At 43.2% G+C, this 18,692-nt stretch overlaps 1 protein-coding gene across 8 annotated transcripts in view; it reads right to left on the bottom strand.

The window, feature by feature from the left end:
- The window catches only part of LOC140734758 (FYVE, RhoGEF and PH domain-containing protein 4-like), a 258,362-nt gene that overhangs the window by 51,522 nt on the left and 188,148 nt on the right, over window positions 1-18,692 (bottom strand). For all 8 annotated transcript variants that reach the window (XM_073059202.1, XM_073059207.1, XM_073059205.1 and 5 more), the window contains 2 exons: window positions 16,031-16,202; window positions 10,394-10,868 (listed from right to left, as the gene is read on the bottom strand). In XM_073059202.1, coding sequence (XP_072915303.1) covers window positions 10,394-10,868; window positions 16,031-16,202 — 647 coding nt within the window. The remainder of the gene's footprint in view (window positions 1-10,393; window positions 10,869-16,030; window positions 16,203-18,692) is intronic.

Here is an 18,692-nt window from a genome sequence, read left to right as displayed (position 1 = left end):
TGGCCACCACAGACTTGTAGAACATCCTCAGCATTGTCCGGCAGATGTTAAAGGACCTCAGTCTCCTCAGGAAGTAGAGACAGCTTTGACCCTTCTTGTAGACAGCCTCAGTGTTCTTTGACCAGTCCAGTTTATTGTCAATTCGTATCTCCAGATATTTGTAATCCTCCACAATGTCCACACTGACCCCTGGATGGAAACAGGGGTCACCGGTGCCTTAGCCCTCCTCAGGTCCACCACCAGCTCCTTAGTCTTTTTCACATTAAGCTGCAGATGATTCTGCTCACACCATGTGATAAAGTTTCTCACCGTAGCCCTGTACTCTGCCTTATCTCCCTTGCTGATGCATCCAACTATAGCCTAGTCATCAGAAAACTTCTGAAGATGGCAAGGCTCTGTGTAGTAGTTGAAGTCCAAGGTGTAGATGGTGAAGAGAAAGAGCGGCAGGACAGTCCTCTGTGGAGCCCCAGTGCTGCTGACCACTCTGTCTGACACACAGAGTTGCAAGCACACGTACTGTGCACTTTCAGCTCTTAAACTCAATCCCATGATTGATGAAGGCCAATGCACCATATGCCTTCTTAACCATAGAGTCAACCTGCGCAGCAGCTTTGAGTGTCCTGTGGACTCGGACCCCAAGATCCCTCTGATCCTCCACACTGCCAGGAGTCTTACCATTAATGCTATATTCTGCCATCATATTTGACCTACCAAAATGAACCACCTCACTCTTATCTAGGTTAAACTCCATCTGCCACTTCTCAGCCCAGTTTTGCATCCTATCAACATCCTGTTGTAACCTCTGACAGCCCTCCACACTATCCACAACATCACCAACCTTTGTATCAACAGCAAAGTTACTAACCCATCCCTCCACTTCCTCATCCAGGTCATTTATAAAAATCACAAAGAGAAGGGGTCCCAGAACAGATCCCTGAAGTACACCACTGGTCACCGACCTCCATGCAGAATATGACCCGTCTATAACCACTCTTTGCCTTCTGTGGTCAAGCCAATTCTGGATCCACAAAGCAATGTCCCCTTGGATCCCATGCCTCCTTACTTTCTCAATAAGCCTTGCATGGGGTTCCTTATCAAATACCTTGCTGAAATCAATATACACTACATCTACTGCTCTACCTTCATCAATGTGTTTGGTCACATCCTCAAAAAATTCAATCAGGCTCGTAAGGCACAACCTGCCTTTGACAAAGCCATACTGACTATTCCTAATCATATTATACCTCTCCAAATGTACATAAATTCTGCCTCTCAGGATCTTAACCACCAACTTACCAACCACTGAAGTAAGGCTCATTGGCCTCTAATTTCCTGGGCTATCCCTACTCCCTTTCTTCAATAAGGGAACAACATCCGCAAACCCCCAATCCTCCGGAACCTCTCCCAACCCCATTGATGATACAAAGATCGTTGCCAGAGACTCAGCAATCTCCTCCCTTGCTTCCCACAGTAGCCTGGGGTACATCCCGTCTGGTCCCGGTAACTTGTCCAAATTGATGCTTTCCAAAAGCAACAGCACATCCTCTTTCTTTCTTTCTTTTTTTTAAAATTTTTTTTAAATTAGTTTTTCAAAACATTTTACAAAATTAAAAACCCCAAATCCCAGTGGGGAGCATTAATACAGTGCAAGATTAAGCATACAATAACAATATGCTACAAATGAAGAGAATTTAACAAAAAAGCACCTAAATTAAAGACAAGTGAGTTTAGTGTCCTCCCCAATCCCCACAACACAAGAAAAAAACAACAACAACTCCAGACCAACCACCACACAATATAGAGAGTATAAGTCAGGACAGTCAAACTCCCAGACTGTGAATACACTTAGTAACAGAGGATAATAATGCCTACTACCAGAAAAAAAAGAAAAAGGGAGCTGAAAGCAAGGGACCGAAAAGAAGAAAAAAAAGAAAAAAACCCTAGTCAAGAGGAAGGTTATGAAAGTACTCGATAAAAGGTCCCCAGACCTTATGGAACTTTAGATCCGAATTAAGAACTGAATAATGAATTTTTTCGAGGTCCAAGCAGGCCATAATGTCGTTAAGCCATTGCGCATGAGTGGGCAGGGCAACATCTCTCCATCTGAGGAGGATCAAGCGTCTCGCCAGGAGAGAGGCAAAGGATAACATCCCCTTTCTTAATATCTACATGCTCAAGCTTTTCAGGCCACTGCATGTCATCCCTACACTCGTCAAGATCCTTTTCCGTTGTGAATACTGAAGCAAAGTATTCATTAAGTACCTCCGCTATTTCCTCCGGTTCCATACACACTTTGCTACTGTCACACTTGATTGGTCCTATTCTCTCACGTCTTATCCTCTTGCTCTTCATGTACTTGTAGAATGCCTTGGGGTTTTCCTTAATCCTGACTGCCAAGGCCTTCTTATGGTCCCTTCTGGCCCTCCTAATTTCATTCTTAAGCTCTTTCCTGCTAGCCTTGTAATCTTTTAGAGTCTTATCATTACCTAGTTTTTTGAACCTTTCAAGCTCTTCTTTTCTTCTTGACTAGATTTACAACAGCCTTTGTACACCACGGATCTTGTACCCTACCATCCTTTCCATGTCTCATTGGAACGTACCTGCTCAGAATCCCACGCAAATATCCCCTGAACATTTGCCACATTTCTTCCGTACATTTCCCTGAGAACATCTGTTTCCAATGTATGCTTCCTGTCTGATAGCTTCATAGTTCCCCTTACTCTAATTAAATATTTCCCTACCTTGTTTATTCCTATCCCTCTTGTTACACATCTTATGGGTATCTTGTGACTGTCTTATGAGCATGATGTAATGGTCTTATGATGATGGGGTGATGTAATTTTCCCGCCAGTGAGATGTCATGTGATGGCCTGTTTCAACAGGTATAAAAGGGGAAAGCCTTGCTGTGACACTGGTCAGTTCGTGGTTTAATTCGTCAGTTACTCCATTATGCTGCGTATTCATCTCATGATGCAGTTTTGTTTTAAAGTGCAGTTTTACTTTCTGCCTTAAATCTCAAAGGTTATTGCCGGCAGTTTCACAACGCTGCCAGTTTTAGTCCAGTCAGAGAGTGAAGAATTTACTGAGGTATGGAAAACCCGAAGGATCGAGAAAAGTTGGTGTCATCAGCAGTTTACTACAGGATCGACTTTATTGAATCCTTGTTCAAGGAGGTAGTAACCTGTATCTGAGATAGCCCCTGCATAGTGAAAGCAGAAAGGGTTGGATGCAGCGTTTTGCCAAGAAAAGGTCAGTGCCTTTAAGCTGTCTTTAATTTCCTTCGTCGTAAATCCTTTGGGCAAGGCATATTTCAGCTGGGATCAGCAGTAACATCACGTCGTCAAGGAATTCGTTACTTCAGGAAAGTCTCTCCTAATTGACTGTGTAAATCATTTAGACTTTTGCACTTATCGCTTTAGGAACTGTGTTCGCATTTATTGCTTCAAGAACTGTTCGAATCGCCGTATAGCAGTTAACTTCCGGTTAAGTTAGTCATTTGTTTACTTTTCATTTGTCGTTGAGCTGAGTTTTAAATAAATGTTTCTTTGTTTATAAAAAACCTGTCTCAATTCTATATTCATTGTTGCCGTATCATAACACTCTCCAATGCTATGGTAAAGGAGATAGAATTGTGATCACTATCTCCAAAACACTCTCCCACTGAGAGATCTGACACCTGACCAGGTTCATTTCCCAATACCAGTACAGCCTCTTCTCTTGCAGGCTTATCTACATATTGTGTCAAGAAATCTCCATGAACACACCTAACAAACTCTACCCCATCTAAACCCCTCACTCTAGGGAGATGCCAATCAATATTTGGGAAATTAAAATCTCCCACCACAACAACCCTGTTATTATTACTCCTTTCCAGAATCTGTCTCCCTATCTGCTCCTTGATGTCTCTTACCATTGGGTGGTCTATAAAAAGCACCCAGTAGAGTTATTGACCCCTTCCTATTCCTAACTTTCACCCACAGGGACTCCATAGACAACCCCTCCATGACTTCCTCCTTTTCTGCAGCTGTGACACTACCTCTGATCAACAGTGCCACACCCCCACCTCTTTTGCCTCCCTCCCTGTCCTTTCTGAAACATCTAAAGCCTGGCACTTGAAGTAACCATTCCTGCCCTTGCACCATCCAAGTCTCTGTAATGGCCACAACATCATACCTCCAAGTGCTGATCCATGCTCTAAGCTCATCCGCTTTATTCATAATACTCCTTGCATTAAAATAGACATATCCCAAACCATCGGTCTGAGTGCATGATTAGTTAGAAATGATTCTGAATCCTCTAGCACAGTTTAAGCATGTCCTTCTTAAGGGTGAAAATATTTCTTCATTAAACAGAGACAACAGACATGGGTGCAGTGGCTGTTGCAATATTAGCTGGGTGGGTTAATAACGGAGTGGTATTAATAACATCACTGTGAAACACATGAAGAATCAATATACTGTTAATGACAGAAAAAGGTTTGATACACTCTGTGAACCTTCAATTGTGTTTGAATGGCCGGCAGTATGTTCTGAAATTGTCCAGTCAAATGCTCCATTGTGGTGCTAAAGTTATTTGTGAATGTTGACTAATGGTTGATGAAGGAAGAAATTTCATTAGGTGTTCAATTCATGTTGGGTAAATGTCAAATGCATTATGGTGAATTTGCTCAGAAGTACCTGACAACTGCTTGATTGCACAAATTATGAATAACTGATGCCACAGTAGACCATTTGCCCCCTTGTAGGTGTTCTCCCCTGCATGAAAACCACAGCTCTTGTCCGATTCCGAGAGCAATTTTCACAATAATGACATATTTTTTGATTCCCTTAACTTCATCTGGAAATGACTGCTAGCATGACCAACCCTGGATTAAACAGCCTTCATGTAAGAATTACACATGGAAAAATATTTGCTATGTGCTAAACTGGATCCTCAGATTTGTGGATGACACCAAGATGGGGTGGGGAGGGGAGATGATGTATAGCAGACAGCGAGGAAGGCTATCAAAGCTTGCAGCAATATTTGGACCAGCTGGAAAAAAGGGCTGGAAAATGGTAGATGGATTTTAATGCAGACAAATGTGAGGTGTTGCAATTTGAGAGGACAAACCAGGTAGGACTTACACGATGAGTGGTAGGGTACCCAGGAGTGCAGGAGAAATGAAGGATCTAGGAATACACATCCGTAATTCCTTGAAAGTGACATCACAGTTAGATGGGGTTGGAAAGAGAGATCTTACAATGTTCTGGCCTCTTGAAGTGCAGTTCATTTTGTATGCTGTTTGTTTAGCATGAACATCACTTCCTGTATGTTAGCTGTTTTTAAATATTATTTTTTGCATGAGTTAATTTGGATTTTGTTTTGAAGCACACGATGGAAAGACATCCATCTCCATCTACTCTTTATTTGCCCTTGAAACAGCAATATCAATTCAGAAGTAAGAACTCATTAAAAACCATGAAGAAAGCTTCTGTCTCTGGTGGGTTTTGAGAAGGTGTTTAATTCACTGCATAGTTTTGCATATCCAAACTGCAAGGGCAGCAGAATGAAAAGAGAACTCATCTTCAAAGGCATCGCCCATGGACCGGAGATGCATCTGAAAGCCATACATGACAACGTTAGCGTCCAACTCAAGCGCTATTGACTGCCGAGACCTGGAAGTGAGGTCAGAATGTGGCCCATTCATTCCATCATCTTGACGCTCGAACAAATCCACAATTAGCATAGCTGCAGCATGAATCCACGGCAGAAATGAAGTGGCAAGGAGAGCGGCTCATGCTAAACGCGAGTTTGAGATGCAAACAGAGAAAGCTCACGTAGGCACGGAGAGAGCGCATATGGACATGGAGAGGGTGTGTGCAGTGGATGGCTCAACAGAGGCAAAGATGTATGAAGCAGCAGCTGACTGGGACAGTGGTGAGTCTACAAGCAGAACCAGTCATGCTTCGCCAACACAAAGGTCACGTCCAAATGCATTTTGACTATAAAACGAAGACAGTGCTTCAGACCTACAGGGGGAAGCTGTCCTCACCACGCAGCTAACATGTCTTTCACATTCTTCAGGTTATGACAGATAAGGTCTACAGCAGCAAAGAACCACAATACTCTCTTCCGCAGGTTCATCCCAGCAAAGACTTCAGTTAAGTGTTGCTACTGACGCTAGTTCCATCTGCACAGACATGGAGGGGCTGAACTTCCATCCATCCCAGAACACACATCTGGCAAACCAGTCGCCACAATGCCCTCATTCAGAAGCCACAGGTGCATTAGATTTGGCTCAGTATCTGGCTCTTTGAGACCTAATCACAGCACCACCAAAACTAGTCGGCCAGTTGTCTGTCCTGGAAGTTAAGCTTTTGCACTGCTGTGGAAGGACTAAGTCTCTAACCTAGCGAAGAGCTAGACGTTCTCCATAGGCGGCTTGATGGGGAGTCACTGCAACATGCAAGCAGGGTTAGGGCTGTGCACATTAATAACTCAACTGCAGTGGCAGAGGCTGGACAATGCTTTGGCTCTTCAGAGGCAATCGAAGAATCTCTCTTCAGCAGACTTGATAATTTTCTCAGGCTCTCAGACAAAGAACCACAGAAGCTACTGGAACTTGCAGATCAGACGTCAGTACTGCAAACTGCAAAAAAGAAAGGGTACCTACTAGGACTGAGTTTCTTGGATACAGCAAGAAGAACTGATTGTTGACTTCAGCAGATGGAAACCAGAGGTCCATGAGCCAGTCCTCATCGGAGGATCAGAGGGGGAGAGGGTCAGCAACTTTAAATTCCTGAGTGTTATCATTTCAGAGAAGATATTTGTCCTGGGACATAAGTACAATTACAAAGAATGCACTGTAGCACCTCTACTTCCTTAGCAGTTTGCGAAGATTCCGCATGGCATCTAAAACTGGCAAACTTCTATAGGTATGTAGTGTAGAGTATATCGACTGGCTGCATCACAGCCTGGTATAGAAAAACCAATGTCCTTCAATGGAAAATCCTACAATAAGTAGTGAATATGGACCAGTCCATCAGAAGTAAAGCCCTCCCCACCAGTGAGTGCATCTACATGAAGTATTGTCATAGGAAAACAGCAACCATCATCAAGGACCCCTACCACCCAGAACATGCTCTCTTGCTGCTGCCATCAGGAAGAAGGAACAGCAGCCTCAGCAACCACCAGGTTCAGGAACAGTTATTATCCCTAAACCATCAGGCTTTTGATCCAAAGGGGATAACTTCACTCAACTTCACTTGCCCCATCATTGAAATGTTCCCACAACCTATGGATTCACTTTTTCGTACTCTTCATCTCATGTTCTCAATATATATTGCTTATTTATTTATTTATTTATTTATTTATTATTATTTCTTTCTTTTTTTGCATTTGCACAGTTTATTGTCTTTTGCACACTGGTTAAACATTCAAATTGGTGCAGTCTTTCATTAATTCTAGTATGGTTATTATCCCATTATGGATTTATTGAGTATGCCCACAAAAAACGTATCTCAGGATTGTATAAGGTGACATATATGTACTTTGAACTTTGATTCAGGGTTCTGCGTCTTCATACAATCTAAGGATACGTTCTGGAACATCCAGAGTTGCCAGAAGAAAAGCCAATGGATTTGTCATGGAGTTGATAGGAGAGGAGCTCTGCGTAACCTTGCCAACCCTCATAGAGTGCAACAGGGATGAAATGCAGCATGATATCGGAAAATATCTTAAGAATATAGCAGACAACATTCCCCACTTGACTCTTCCACTGAGAATCTCCTATCGCTTCGCAAAGACACCATCCATGCACATGAAGTATGTGAACAGTGCAATGGTTGGCAAAAAGCACCTTTTGCACCTGGGTTGGGTCATAGTGGGTGCAGTCTGCCTCAATGGTGCTAATCAGCCCACTGTCAACATAGTTAAGACTAACGTCATGGAGAATAGGCACCCAAGTCATTTCAGACCCTGTAAGAGTAGAATCTGTACGAAAGAGAAAAGGTAAGAAAAGCAAGCACTCTGACATACCTACCTCTGCTCTACTAGATTTAGGCAAACTTGTCTTCTGTCACTCAGAAGATGACTGTAAGCTGGCACCTTCCACTGAAGATGAGGTCTTCCTTCAAATCATGAACAAAGAGTTTAGCAAAGACAAGTTAAACAGTTGGGTAACTCCCCTTCTTTTCTGTTCTCCATGACAAATCCTACCAAGCAACAAAGGACAGGCCCTTATTCGACACATTGAGAAGGAAACCGGAAATGAAAGACCATTATGTGGAGTTCATGGAGAGATTCTTTAGGAACAATCAGGCTGAGTTGCAGCCTCCTCCAGATCCCGACAATGAAAACAGGTATTTACCCAACTTCAGTGTTTACCACCCCCAGAAAGCTGCACAAATACAAACTGTCTTTTATTCAAGTGCACAGTCCAAAGGCATATCACTGAACAAATGTGCTCTTGTGGTGTCCAAACCTCAATAGCAGTCTGCTTATGGTCCCCTTGCGCTTCAGAACAGAATCTGTCGCAGTGATGGCAGACACCAAACAAATATTCCACAGCTTCCTCATGAGAGGGAGACTACCTCAGATTCTTGTGGCTTCATGACCACCAACTGGACGACGAGATTCTGAAGTACTGCCTGAGAGTTCATTTATTTGGTAACTGCTATGGTAATCTATGGCCTTAAGAGGACAGCTATCAAAGCAGAGAAGGAATTCAGGACAGAAGCACAGAGGTCCCCGAAGGCAACAGATGCCACTGGATCTAGTGAAGTTGAATTCATCCTGGGCAAGGCAAAACTTACTTCCAAACCAGAGCTGACCTCTCTTCTCATTAGACACTACCACAAGCAAATATGTCATCGAGGATGACATTTTCGAAGTGATAACAGTTAAAGACTGTGTTGTAAGACTGTTTTCAAGACTAGTCTCTGACACTATTCTTCTTTTGCCAAAGAGTTAATGAGATGAGTAGTAATGCCAAAGAGTACTAATACCAAAGGAGTAGTAATGTCAAAGAGTAGTGAAACTAAAAGTCAAATGATCATAGTAGGTAGTTGGACATCCTATGGATGCCAAGGAAGGAATGCTCTTGCCTCTGGAGGTGCAGTTCATTTTGTATGCTGTTCGTCTTGCACGAACATCACTTCCTGTGTGTAAGCTGTTTATTTTTAATATCATTTCTTGCGTGGGTTAATTTGGAATTGGTTTTGAAATACACGGTGGAAAGATATCCATGTCCATCTCCTCTTTATTTGTCCTTGAAACAACAACATTCGTGAGCCTTAAGTTTTTAATAATGCAGGTAGATATTTAGTAGATGTATTTTAAAGGAACTATTATGTTTATCACTTGTTGGTCACAAGTTTCCTCTTGTTTACACAGCATAGCTATGGAGCGTTCCGTGTGTGTATTGCCTTGGTTAACGCCGTGTTGGTATATTCAGTTGCATGACAAATCTGTATTGAATTTAATACATATTTTACTTAACTTCCTGCAGTTTCACAAGTAAGATCTCATTAAAAACCCTGAATAAAGTTTCTGCCTCGGATGATTTTTGAGAAGATTTTTAACTCACAGTACAAGTTTATATATACACACTACAAGGACAGTAGAGGCACGCTGGCCTTCATAATTCAAAACACTGAGTACAGGAGTTGGGGTGTTAGGTTGAAGTTGTATAAGACACTGGCAACACCTAACTTGGAGTAATGTGGGCAGTTCTGAACACCAACCTACAGCAAATATATCAATATGATTGAAAGAATGCAGAAAGCATTTACAAGGATGTTATCAGGACTTGAGGACCTGAGTTATAGGGAAAAGCTGAATAGATTAGGACTTTATTCCCTAAAATGTAGGAAAAATGAGGGGAGACTTGAAAGAGGTATACAGAATTATGAGGAGCATAGATAGGGTAAACGCAAGCAGGCTTTTTCCACAGAAGTTGGGTGGGACTAGAACCAGAGGCCTTGGGTTAAGGATGAAAAGTGAAATGTTTAAGCTGAACATGAGGGGGATCTTCCTCACTCAGAGGGTGGTGAGAGGGTGGAACGAGCTGCTAGCGTAAGTGGTGGATATGGGTTCGATTTCAAAATCCAAAGTGAATTTTGAATAGGTTAATGGATGGGAGGGCTATGGTCTAAATGCAGGTCAATGGGACGAGGCAAAATAATATTTTGACCTGGACTAGATGGGCCGAAGGACCTGCTTCTATGTGTCCTATGACTCAATGGATTCTATTTCTCGACACATAATATAGTCCACTGTATTGTTCATTAACCCGTTTTCAGCTCACAACCCTTAAGCTTGCTAACTTCAGGATGCTTGGAGCTAACTCGCCTATATATTATTATCCCACAATATAATAGGAGTATACAACAGTAAGCTTTGATGGATTCCTTACCTTCTTTTCTGCACTCAAATCATTTTCACTTGTTTGTATTTCTCCATTCCAAACCTTTGCTTGCTCAGTGATCTGTGTTTTTACTTCAAACGCCTCTCTTTGTTCCCCAAGTGGATCTGAGGCAGCAGGTTGGTCATCCGTTCTTGTGTGGCCATCCGTAGGTGGTGCCTGATTCGAGGCAGCAGCTTGTTCTGTGTTTGGTTCTTCATTGTCCATCACTGAACCCACTGTATGACTGCTGGTTTCAGTGCAATCTGCTGGAAGTGATGTCACCAGCCCATTGGCTGGCTGAAGCCCTGCATTTGAAGCAAATTCTGCAGCACAGTTTGCTTTCACAGTGTCTGTCCTCTGTCGTTGAAGAAGAGGGTGGTCCGACAGCAGTTTCGTCTGATGAGAATTAATCAAAGATCTTGCAGGATTTCTAGGAGAAGGTGACCCACTTTGAACATCCTTCAAATCATTAGGGCTCGCTGGACTATCAAAATATAAAGCTACAATTAATTCACACTCATCGGTTAAAGAAGTCTACATTTATTCTATGTGTTGGTGCATTACAAAGGTGGTTAGAAAATACATAAGCCAGTTGTTTTTACTGCTTTCAGGCTGTATGAAATGATGCAGAAATACATTCCCAAGAGGGTAAGTGCTCTATTTCTAAGAACAGAAATAAACCTACTTAAATAAGCACACCATATAACAGAACTTGCATATGGAGGTCAGTCTGCTGTACTGTGGTAAGAAGGTGCTTCTTCAAAATACAGTATGTAATTTACTTAATACCATGAAATAGTTTAGTGTATTAATGAAAGAGAAGCAACCTATAATTAAAAAATATATATATATTCTTCCTTCCCTCTTTTTAAACTAACCTGGTTAAGACGGCAACACTGCAACAATTCAATTTCCAGACATTTGGAGTAACACAGCCCGTGCCACACTCTGAGGTTTCTGAGTCATACACACTGCACTGTGCACCTTTGTTTCCGAGAGTAGTTATCCCTTTTGTCTTCCACTACCAATATATAGAGTCAGATCTTGCAAACCAGTTCCCTCATCCAGAAACGCTATCCCCTACATTGACCTGGTTGGAATATAGGTTCCATTCCCTGGAGTCCAGTGACACACTGTAGTACAGTTAGCATGGGACTTGGTGCTGTTGGTGATGGTGGGTTGGCAACAATTCTGACAGCCCCAGACTGAAGACAATGCCGTGGATAAAAATTCTTCGTCAACCTTAATTTGCGCCAAAGCTGCCTTTGACTTTAAAAATTATTAGTAAGTCTAATACATGCAGAAGGCTTTTGGCACGCTGGGCTTCATCAGTCAGGTCTTTGAGTATCGAAGTTGGGAGGTTATGGCGCAGTTTTACGAGACATTGCTTAGGATGCATTTGGAATATGGTGTTCAGTTTTGGTCACCCTACTATAGGAAACATTTTATGAAACTAGAAAAAGAGCAAAACAGACTTACAAGGATATTGCCAGGATTTGAGGGGTGAATTATGCGGAGAGTTTGGACAGATCATGACTTTTTCCTCATGGAGAGTAGGAGACTGAGTGTTGCAATCTTATAGAGATGAATAAAACCATGATGGTCATAGGAAGGGTGAACAGACTCGGCGTTTTCCCTAGGATTGAGGCATCAAGAGATATAGGCCATTGGCTTAAGTGGGGGGGGGGAATTTAGTAGAAAGTTGGGGGTCAATGCCTTTACACAGAGGGTGGTGCCTATATGCAATGAGCTGCTAAAGGAAGCGGTTGAGGCAGATACAATAACAACTTGGACTGGTTCCTTGCACAGCATGGACCAGTTGGGTCCAAGGGACTGCTTACACATTGTATGACTCTATGACCGATTTATTTTCTACCCTTGCCAGTTCTGAGAAAAGGAGTTTTGATTTTAAACATTAACTCTGTTTCTCTTTCTACAGATGCTGCCTGATTTGCCGAGTGCTTCCAGCAATTCTCAGTACTTACTTCCACAAAGCCATGCTGGTTTGAGCTTTGGAGAGTGTTTAATTCCCATTCTTTTTAGTATATCTCTCTATATCTTTCTTGCTGCATCTGTAATGCCATCTCTGTCCCTCTACCTCTATAAATTGAACAAAAAACTTCATCCAATGTTCTATCTGTACTCTTGTACCTGTACCTTTGCACTTACTTTATGTTGGATATTGTTTACTAGAACAGCCACTATTCCTTTCCATGTGTAAACTAAACTGGCCCTGACCATCTACAGTATTGAGGAAATAGAATTTGTATTTTTGCACATTCTGCCAATTCATCAATATTTCCTGTAAAGTCCTTAGATCTATGGAATTGTTTCCTTGGTTTCTGCTTTCAGATTTGATAACTACTTTATTCAGCTTTCCACCAAAACACATCAGAAATAAAGAGAAGGTTACAGATATTGTGACAGAAGTAGGATTGTGGTGAACTACATATACCTGTCTGGACACACCCCTCTGCTGACTGCTCCTGTGGCTCCTCCCACAGTCCCCTGTATAAAGGCGGTTGGAGGCACTACTCCTCCCTCAGTTTCCAGGATGTTGTGTGGTGGTCTCTTGCTAATAATCGTGGTCTCTCGCAGCTAATAAAAGCCTATTGTTCGCCTCCCGTTTCCGAGAGTTATTGATGGTGCATCAATTTTATTAGCTGCAATTTTAAAACATGGAGAGCATTTTACGACCAGATAAATTGGACATTGATCCTCAATCTCCCGAAGCAGCCATTGCCTTTGAACTCTGGCTTGCATGCTTCCAATCGTACCTGGAAGAGATTCGCGTGACTGAGCCTGCTATCATGCACAGAGTTCTCCTCTCCAGAGTCAGTCCGCAGGTGTACTCCCTTATCAGGGACCTGCCGACCTACCAAGGGGCACTGGACGCCCTCAAAAGACAATACCTGTGGCCAGTGAACACCGTCTACGCAAGACATCGCTTAGCGACGTGGCGGCAGCGAGCCGGAGAGTCGAGCGCTGAGTTCGTCCGGGCCCTACAGACACTCATGCGGGCCTGCGACTGCAGGGGACTGACGGCGGAACAGCATGCGGAGCTCCTGGTACGAGACGCCTTCGTTACGGGGATCAGGTCAGTGTACTTGCGCCAGCGGCTGCTGGAAAATGCCGATCTTACCTTACAGTCGGCGATCGAGCTGGCTGACATGCTGGAGGCTGCTCTGCACAATGCTGACGCTGTCCAGCCACGCGATCTCTCGCCGGTCCCATGGACTCTGCAGACCCCGCCACCCGCCGGCGAATCGACCACAGCTGCTGCCACTCACGAGTCCGTGAAGTCCCCACAATCGACCACGGCTCCTGCCAGTTGCAAGTCCGCGCAGTATTACTTTTGCGGACTCGAAAAGCACCCCCGAAAACACTGCCCGGCCCGAGAAGCTACCTGCTCCAGCTGCGGAAAGAAGGGCCACTTCGCCAAGGCCTGTAAGTCTAAACCACGAGCGGGGTCGAGCAGCGCTGCGTGCGAGGCATGGGGGTCGCCATCTTGGTCGCTGCCATCTTGCCTGCCTGCCTCCTGCGAGGCATGGGGGCGGCCATCTTTGTCGGCGCCACCTCGCCCTGCCTCCAACCTACGGGTGCTTACCGGGCACCAAGACAGCGATTCAACTCTGGCCTCCGTGACCCTCGACCAAAGCGCTCCACACCAGCTTGCAAGTTCAATGATGGACATCCTGGTGGAGGGGCACAGGACTAGCTGCCTGTTTGACACGGGCAGCACTGAGAGTTTTATTCACCCGGACACGGTGCAATGCTGCGGACTTGTGACACGGCCGGTAAGCCAGAGAGTCACCATGGCTTCTGGGTCGCATTCCACAGACATCCGGGTGGGTTGTGTAGCGACATTGGTGGTGCAGGGCACAGAATATCGGAACTCTGTGCTACTGGTCATGACTCAACTGTGTGCGCCTGTGCTATTGGGGCTGGACTTCCAGAGCCACCTGAAAAGTGTGACAATGGAGTATGACAGGCCCCTCCCACCAATCACTGTCAGGAATCCTCAGTTTTGTGGGACTTCGTCATATATCCCGCTACTGACCACACACACACACACACACACCAACCCGCACATCCCACCCAGCACCATGCCGACAGCTGCGCTACTGACACCACTTGCAGCCTCTCCACCCTCAAGATCCCTCCCCCATCACTGTTCGCCAACCTGACACCCGATTGTAAACCTGTGGCAGCTAAAAGCAGGAGGTACAGTGCAGGGGACAGCACAACCACCGGTGCTACGTAGATCGCAGCGACAGACTCGACCACCTGATAGACTTAACCTGTAAATATACTTGTAAGAAACTTTGCCCCATGGGGACTCTCTTTTAAAACAAAGGTGGGGGGTGAATGTGGTGAACTACATATACTTGTCTGGACACCCCCCTCTGCTGACTGCTCCTGTGGCTCCTCCCACAGTCCCCTGTATAAAGGCAGTTGGAGGCACTGCTCCTCCCTCAGTCTCCAGAATGTTGTGTGGTGGTCTCTTTCTGCTAATCATGGTCTCTTGCAGCTAATAAAAGCCTATCGTTTGCCTCCCGTCTCCAAGAGTTATTGATGGTGCATCAAGGATTTAGAGATAGCTAAAGAAATTTGCATTGGCTTGCTTTCAAATCAAATCAATGAGCTAAACTTGAACACTTTGAAGCTCCTTCTTATTGCAACAGAAGGAAGGCGCCTTCTTCCTGAAAACAGGCAAATTTGACCTACAATCCTAGTCTACATCCCCAAATCAGGAGGCATCATCTTTTACTATGCAAAATCAACTCCCTTGATACAGAAAGGAGTTTGATTTCCTTTTGATAATTGAAAGCTTAGGCAATCTCCAGCTCAAGCTCAGAAGCTGCCAAAGTTGGAATATCTACACCCTCAATTACCAGCTTTAACCAACAAATCAATTCACTACACAAAGGTACAATAAACAGACGTTTTACAAAATTGTATTAGCAATTTGCAACCATTTTGAAACGTACTGCCAAAGGGATGCTACTGTTACTGTGAGATCTCCTAGAGAAATTCATAATTCACTAAATTCTGCAATGGTACAAGAATTATTCAGTTATTAATCAATAATAAATTGTAGTTTTTGTCAGCCTGTTCTCTCCAAGATTCTGCTCTACCCTCCTCAAGCATGGAATGACCCACTTGAATTAAACTTCTTCAAATATCATTTTAAATTGACAAAAAAAAGTGAAATCTATACACATAAAGCTTTGAAGTCTTGAATAAAATCAGAAAGATACTGGAAAACCCCAGCAGGTCAGGTAGCATCTTTCAAATGAGAAACTACTGATGTTTCAGATCCAGGACCCTTTGTCAGAACTGAGCACATGTCTGATACTGTAACACACACTGGGACATCGTTCTGCTCCTTCGACACTGCGAAGGAACTAAACATTGATAAGTGCTTGGTAAAAAAAAAACAAAGCCTTATCTTCAGTGTTTTTCAGCAGCTGGTTGACACATAAAGCAATGCCTTTCAAACCTCGAACTATGACTCTATTAATTCATCTGTTCATCTGGAAATGAATGGCGAACATGGGACAAGAAGCCAAGGGCTAAAACGGGTATGGATTTGTTTAATGTGCACAGCTTTCTACACAACTGCTCTTCAGCATGCACCATTACCTGCTTCCTTGAAACCGGTTTATGAGATCGGACACTTTGCCAACTTTCTCTTTGCACGGGCTGGGTGATATGGCATCCATCCTTGCTTTCTCACCGTGTAATGCCTTGTTGACTGGATTTTGGCTTGCTTGTTGTACTGTAGAACTTTGAAGATGTAAAGGTTTTCGAGGCACTGAGTGAAAACAAGATTTATTAACTTATGATTCAAGAGTTGCTTCAAAATAGCACAAAAGAGAAAAAAAACTAAAATGGATTCAATCACTTTTCAACCGAAGAATTTATAGTGGAAAATATGTCTAGTTACCACATTGCTTAGTTTTATTTATATTCATTTCAAATCAATTGTTTCATTAAAATTGGAAATATTTCTACTGAGACCTTAAACCAGTAATAAAACAATAAATAATATAATTCTTCTATTGAATGAGTTTCTGAGATTGACACCCAGGAACTTGAAAGAATGAGCACCTTCAAGTTCCTGAGTGTCAACATCTCTGAAAGATTATCCTGTGCCCAAAATATTGACGCAGTTACAAAGAAGGCACTCACAGCGGCTGTATCTCATTAGGAGTCTGAGCAGAGTTGGTATGCCACCAAAGACTAGCAAATTTCTGAAGATGTACGGTGGAAATTATTCTTACCGGTTCCGACTGGTTGCGTTAATAACTGGTTAGGAGGCGTCAATACAAGTAGCACTCATCATGAAGGACCGTAACTATCCAGGATGTGCCCTCTTCTCATTACTACCATCACCTTAGGAACAGCTTCTTCAGATTTCTGAACTGTCCATGAATGCCATCTCACCGTTTCGCTCTTTATGCACTATTTATTTTTTATATTGTAATTGACAGTAATTTCGATGTGTTGCACTGTACTGCTGCCACAAAACAACACGTATGTCAATGATGATAAACCTGATTCTATTTCTATTAAATCTGCTGATGCCACATGACTAGTACAATGTAACTAAACTGCAGAAGTAAAACCAGCAAACCCTGTTTGCACTCAGCATTTGTAAACATACAAGAGGAACACGAGAATGGGTGCAAAAATAGTTCTCTTTCTAGATTTCACATCCCACACAAATCTCTCTTTTAATATTGCCTGACTGCTTCTCAACACATTTGATTCAATATTTATAAATTTTTTCTACAATTCTGAAAATCTCTCTTTCTACTAAGAACCTCAGCCTTTCGTGTTATTGATGACTCATCATCTCAGCTTCAGCCTCAATGTTTAAGCTTGCTTTTTCAAAGTAGCTTATTTCTCTGTCACTGCTCTAGATTGCCTCCAACTTGACTCTTCTGTAACCCCATACTAGGCTGAACACAACAACCTAAGCTTGAACGAGGAGAAGACAAAGGAAGCCATTGTGGACTTTAGGAAGGTGCAGACGCACCATTCCCCTCCTCCGTGGAGAGAATTAGTGCACCAAGTTCCTGGGAGTTTACATCATGGATGACCTCATCTGGTTCCTTAATATCACTTCCCTGAATAAGGCGGCACAGCAGTGCCTCTTTTTCGTAAGAAGAGTGAGGCAAGCAAGACTCTCCCATGCCCCATCTTAACTGTGTTTTACAGGAGCACCATTCAGAGCATTCTGACAAGCCTCATCTCCATCTGGTATGGAAGCAGTCGAGCATCAGACCAGTAGTTCTACAAAGGACTGTGAGAACAGCTGAGAGGATCATAGGGGTCTCACTACCAACCACTGGGGACATTTATCAGGAGCATTGCATTCGCAGGTCCCTTTGTATTATTAAGGATCCCATCCATCCACCCAGCATCCGCTTCGACTTTCTACCATCAGGCAGGAGACTCTGAAGCATGACTCTGAAGACTCTGAAACAGGAACAGTCAGGACGCAAACAGTTTCTTCCCTCAGGCCATTAGGCCTCTGAACTCCCTGCTGCACTGGTTAATCTGTTCCGTACCTTACAATATTTAATATTAATGCACGTTAGTTTGATTTTTATGTGTGATTTTATCCTTGCCTCCATAAGTTGCCGTGTATTATGTGAACTACTGTGCTTTACACCCTGGTTTGGAGAAACGTGTTTCGCTTCTATATGCGTTATATATATTATATAGTTAAATGACAATACATTTCACTGGACTTGATCAGACCAAAGTTTCAAGTTGCTTATATTATATAAGCCATGATATACCAAGTCATGTGCCCTTTCTGAGACAAGAGCACTTAGTCTTCACCGGAGTGTAAAGAAAGCACGGAGGAATTGCTTCACTGTCCAAGCCATCTTTTATCAGCATTCAACAGGCATTGGAATGAATGAACACACGCACTCACATGAAGCATTCACACACATGCCCATGTACACACTCATATACTTGCATTCATGTCAACATAGAGCTATTTCATCTGCTGAAAAACTTATTAAAATTGCTCCAATGTATCAGATTTTAAAGCTGCTACAATCTGGATTTTATGTCAGAAAACTGCACATCCCAATAAAGCCTTGCAATTTTTAGCAAGACTGAGACCTACAATCTTTTATTAAAAAACTGGTAGAAATGTAAAATACAAGACACGACAGTGAGCTAGGGCCACTATGTGTGTGGACAGTGGGTATGAGCAATCTCTTGGCCTTAGGTAGCATTGTATCTGAATTCCCTTGCCAGTGATCCCAGGCCTGCCAAGATC

Source organism: Hemitrygon akajei, chromosome 10 (assembly GCF_048418815.1).
Source record: "Hemitrygon akajei chromosome 10, sHemAka1.3, whole genome shotgun sequence".
NCBI lineage: Eukaryota > Metazoa > Chordata > Chondrichthyes > Myliobatiformes > Dasyatidae > Hemitrygon > Hemitrygon akajei.
Note: the sequence above shows the minus strand (reverse complement) of the source record. Positions and strands in the feature narration are given on the sequence as shown.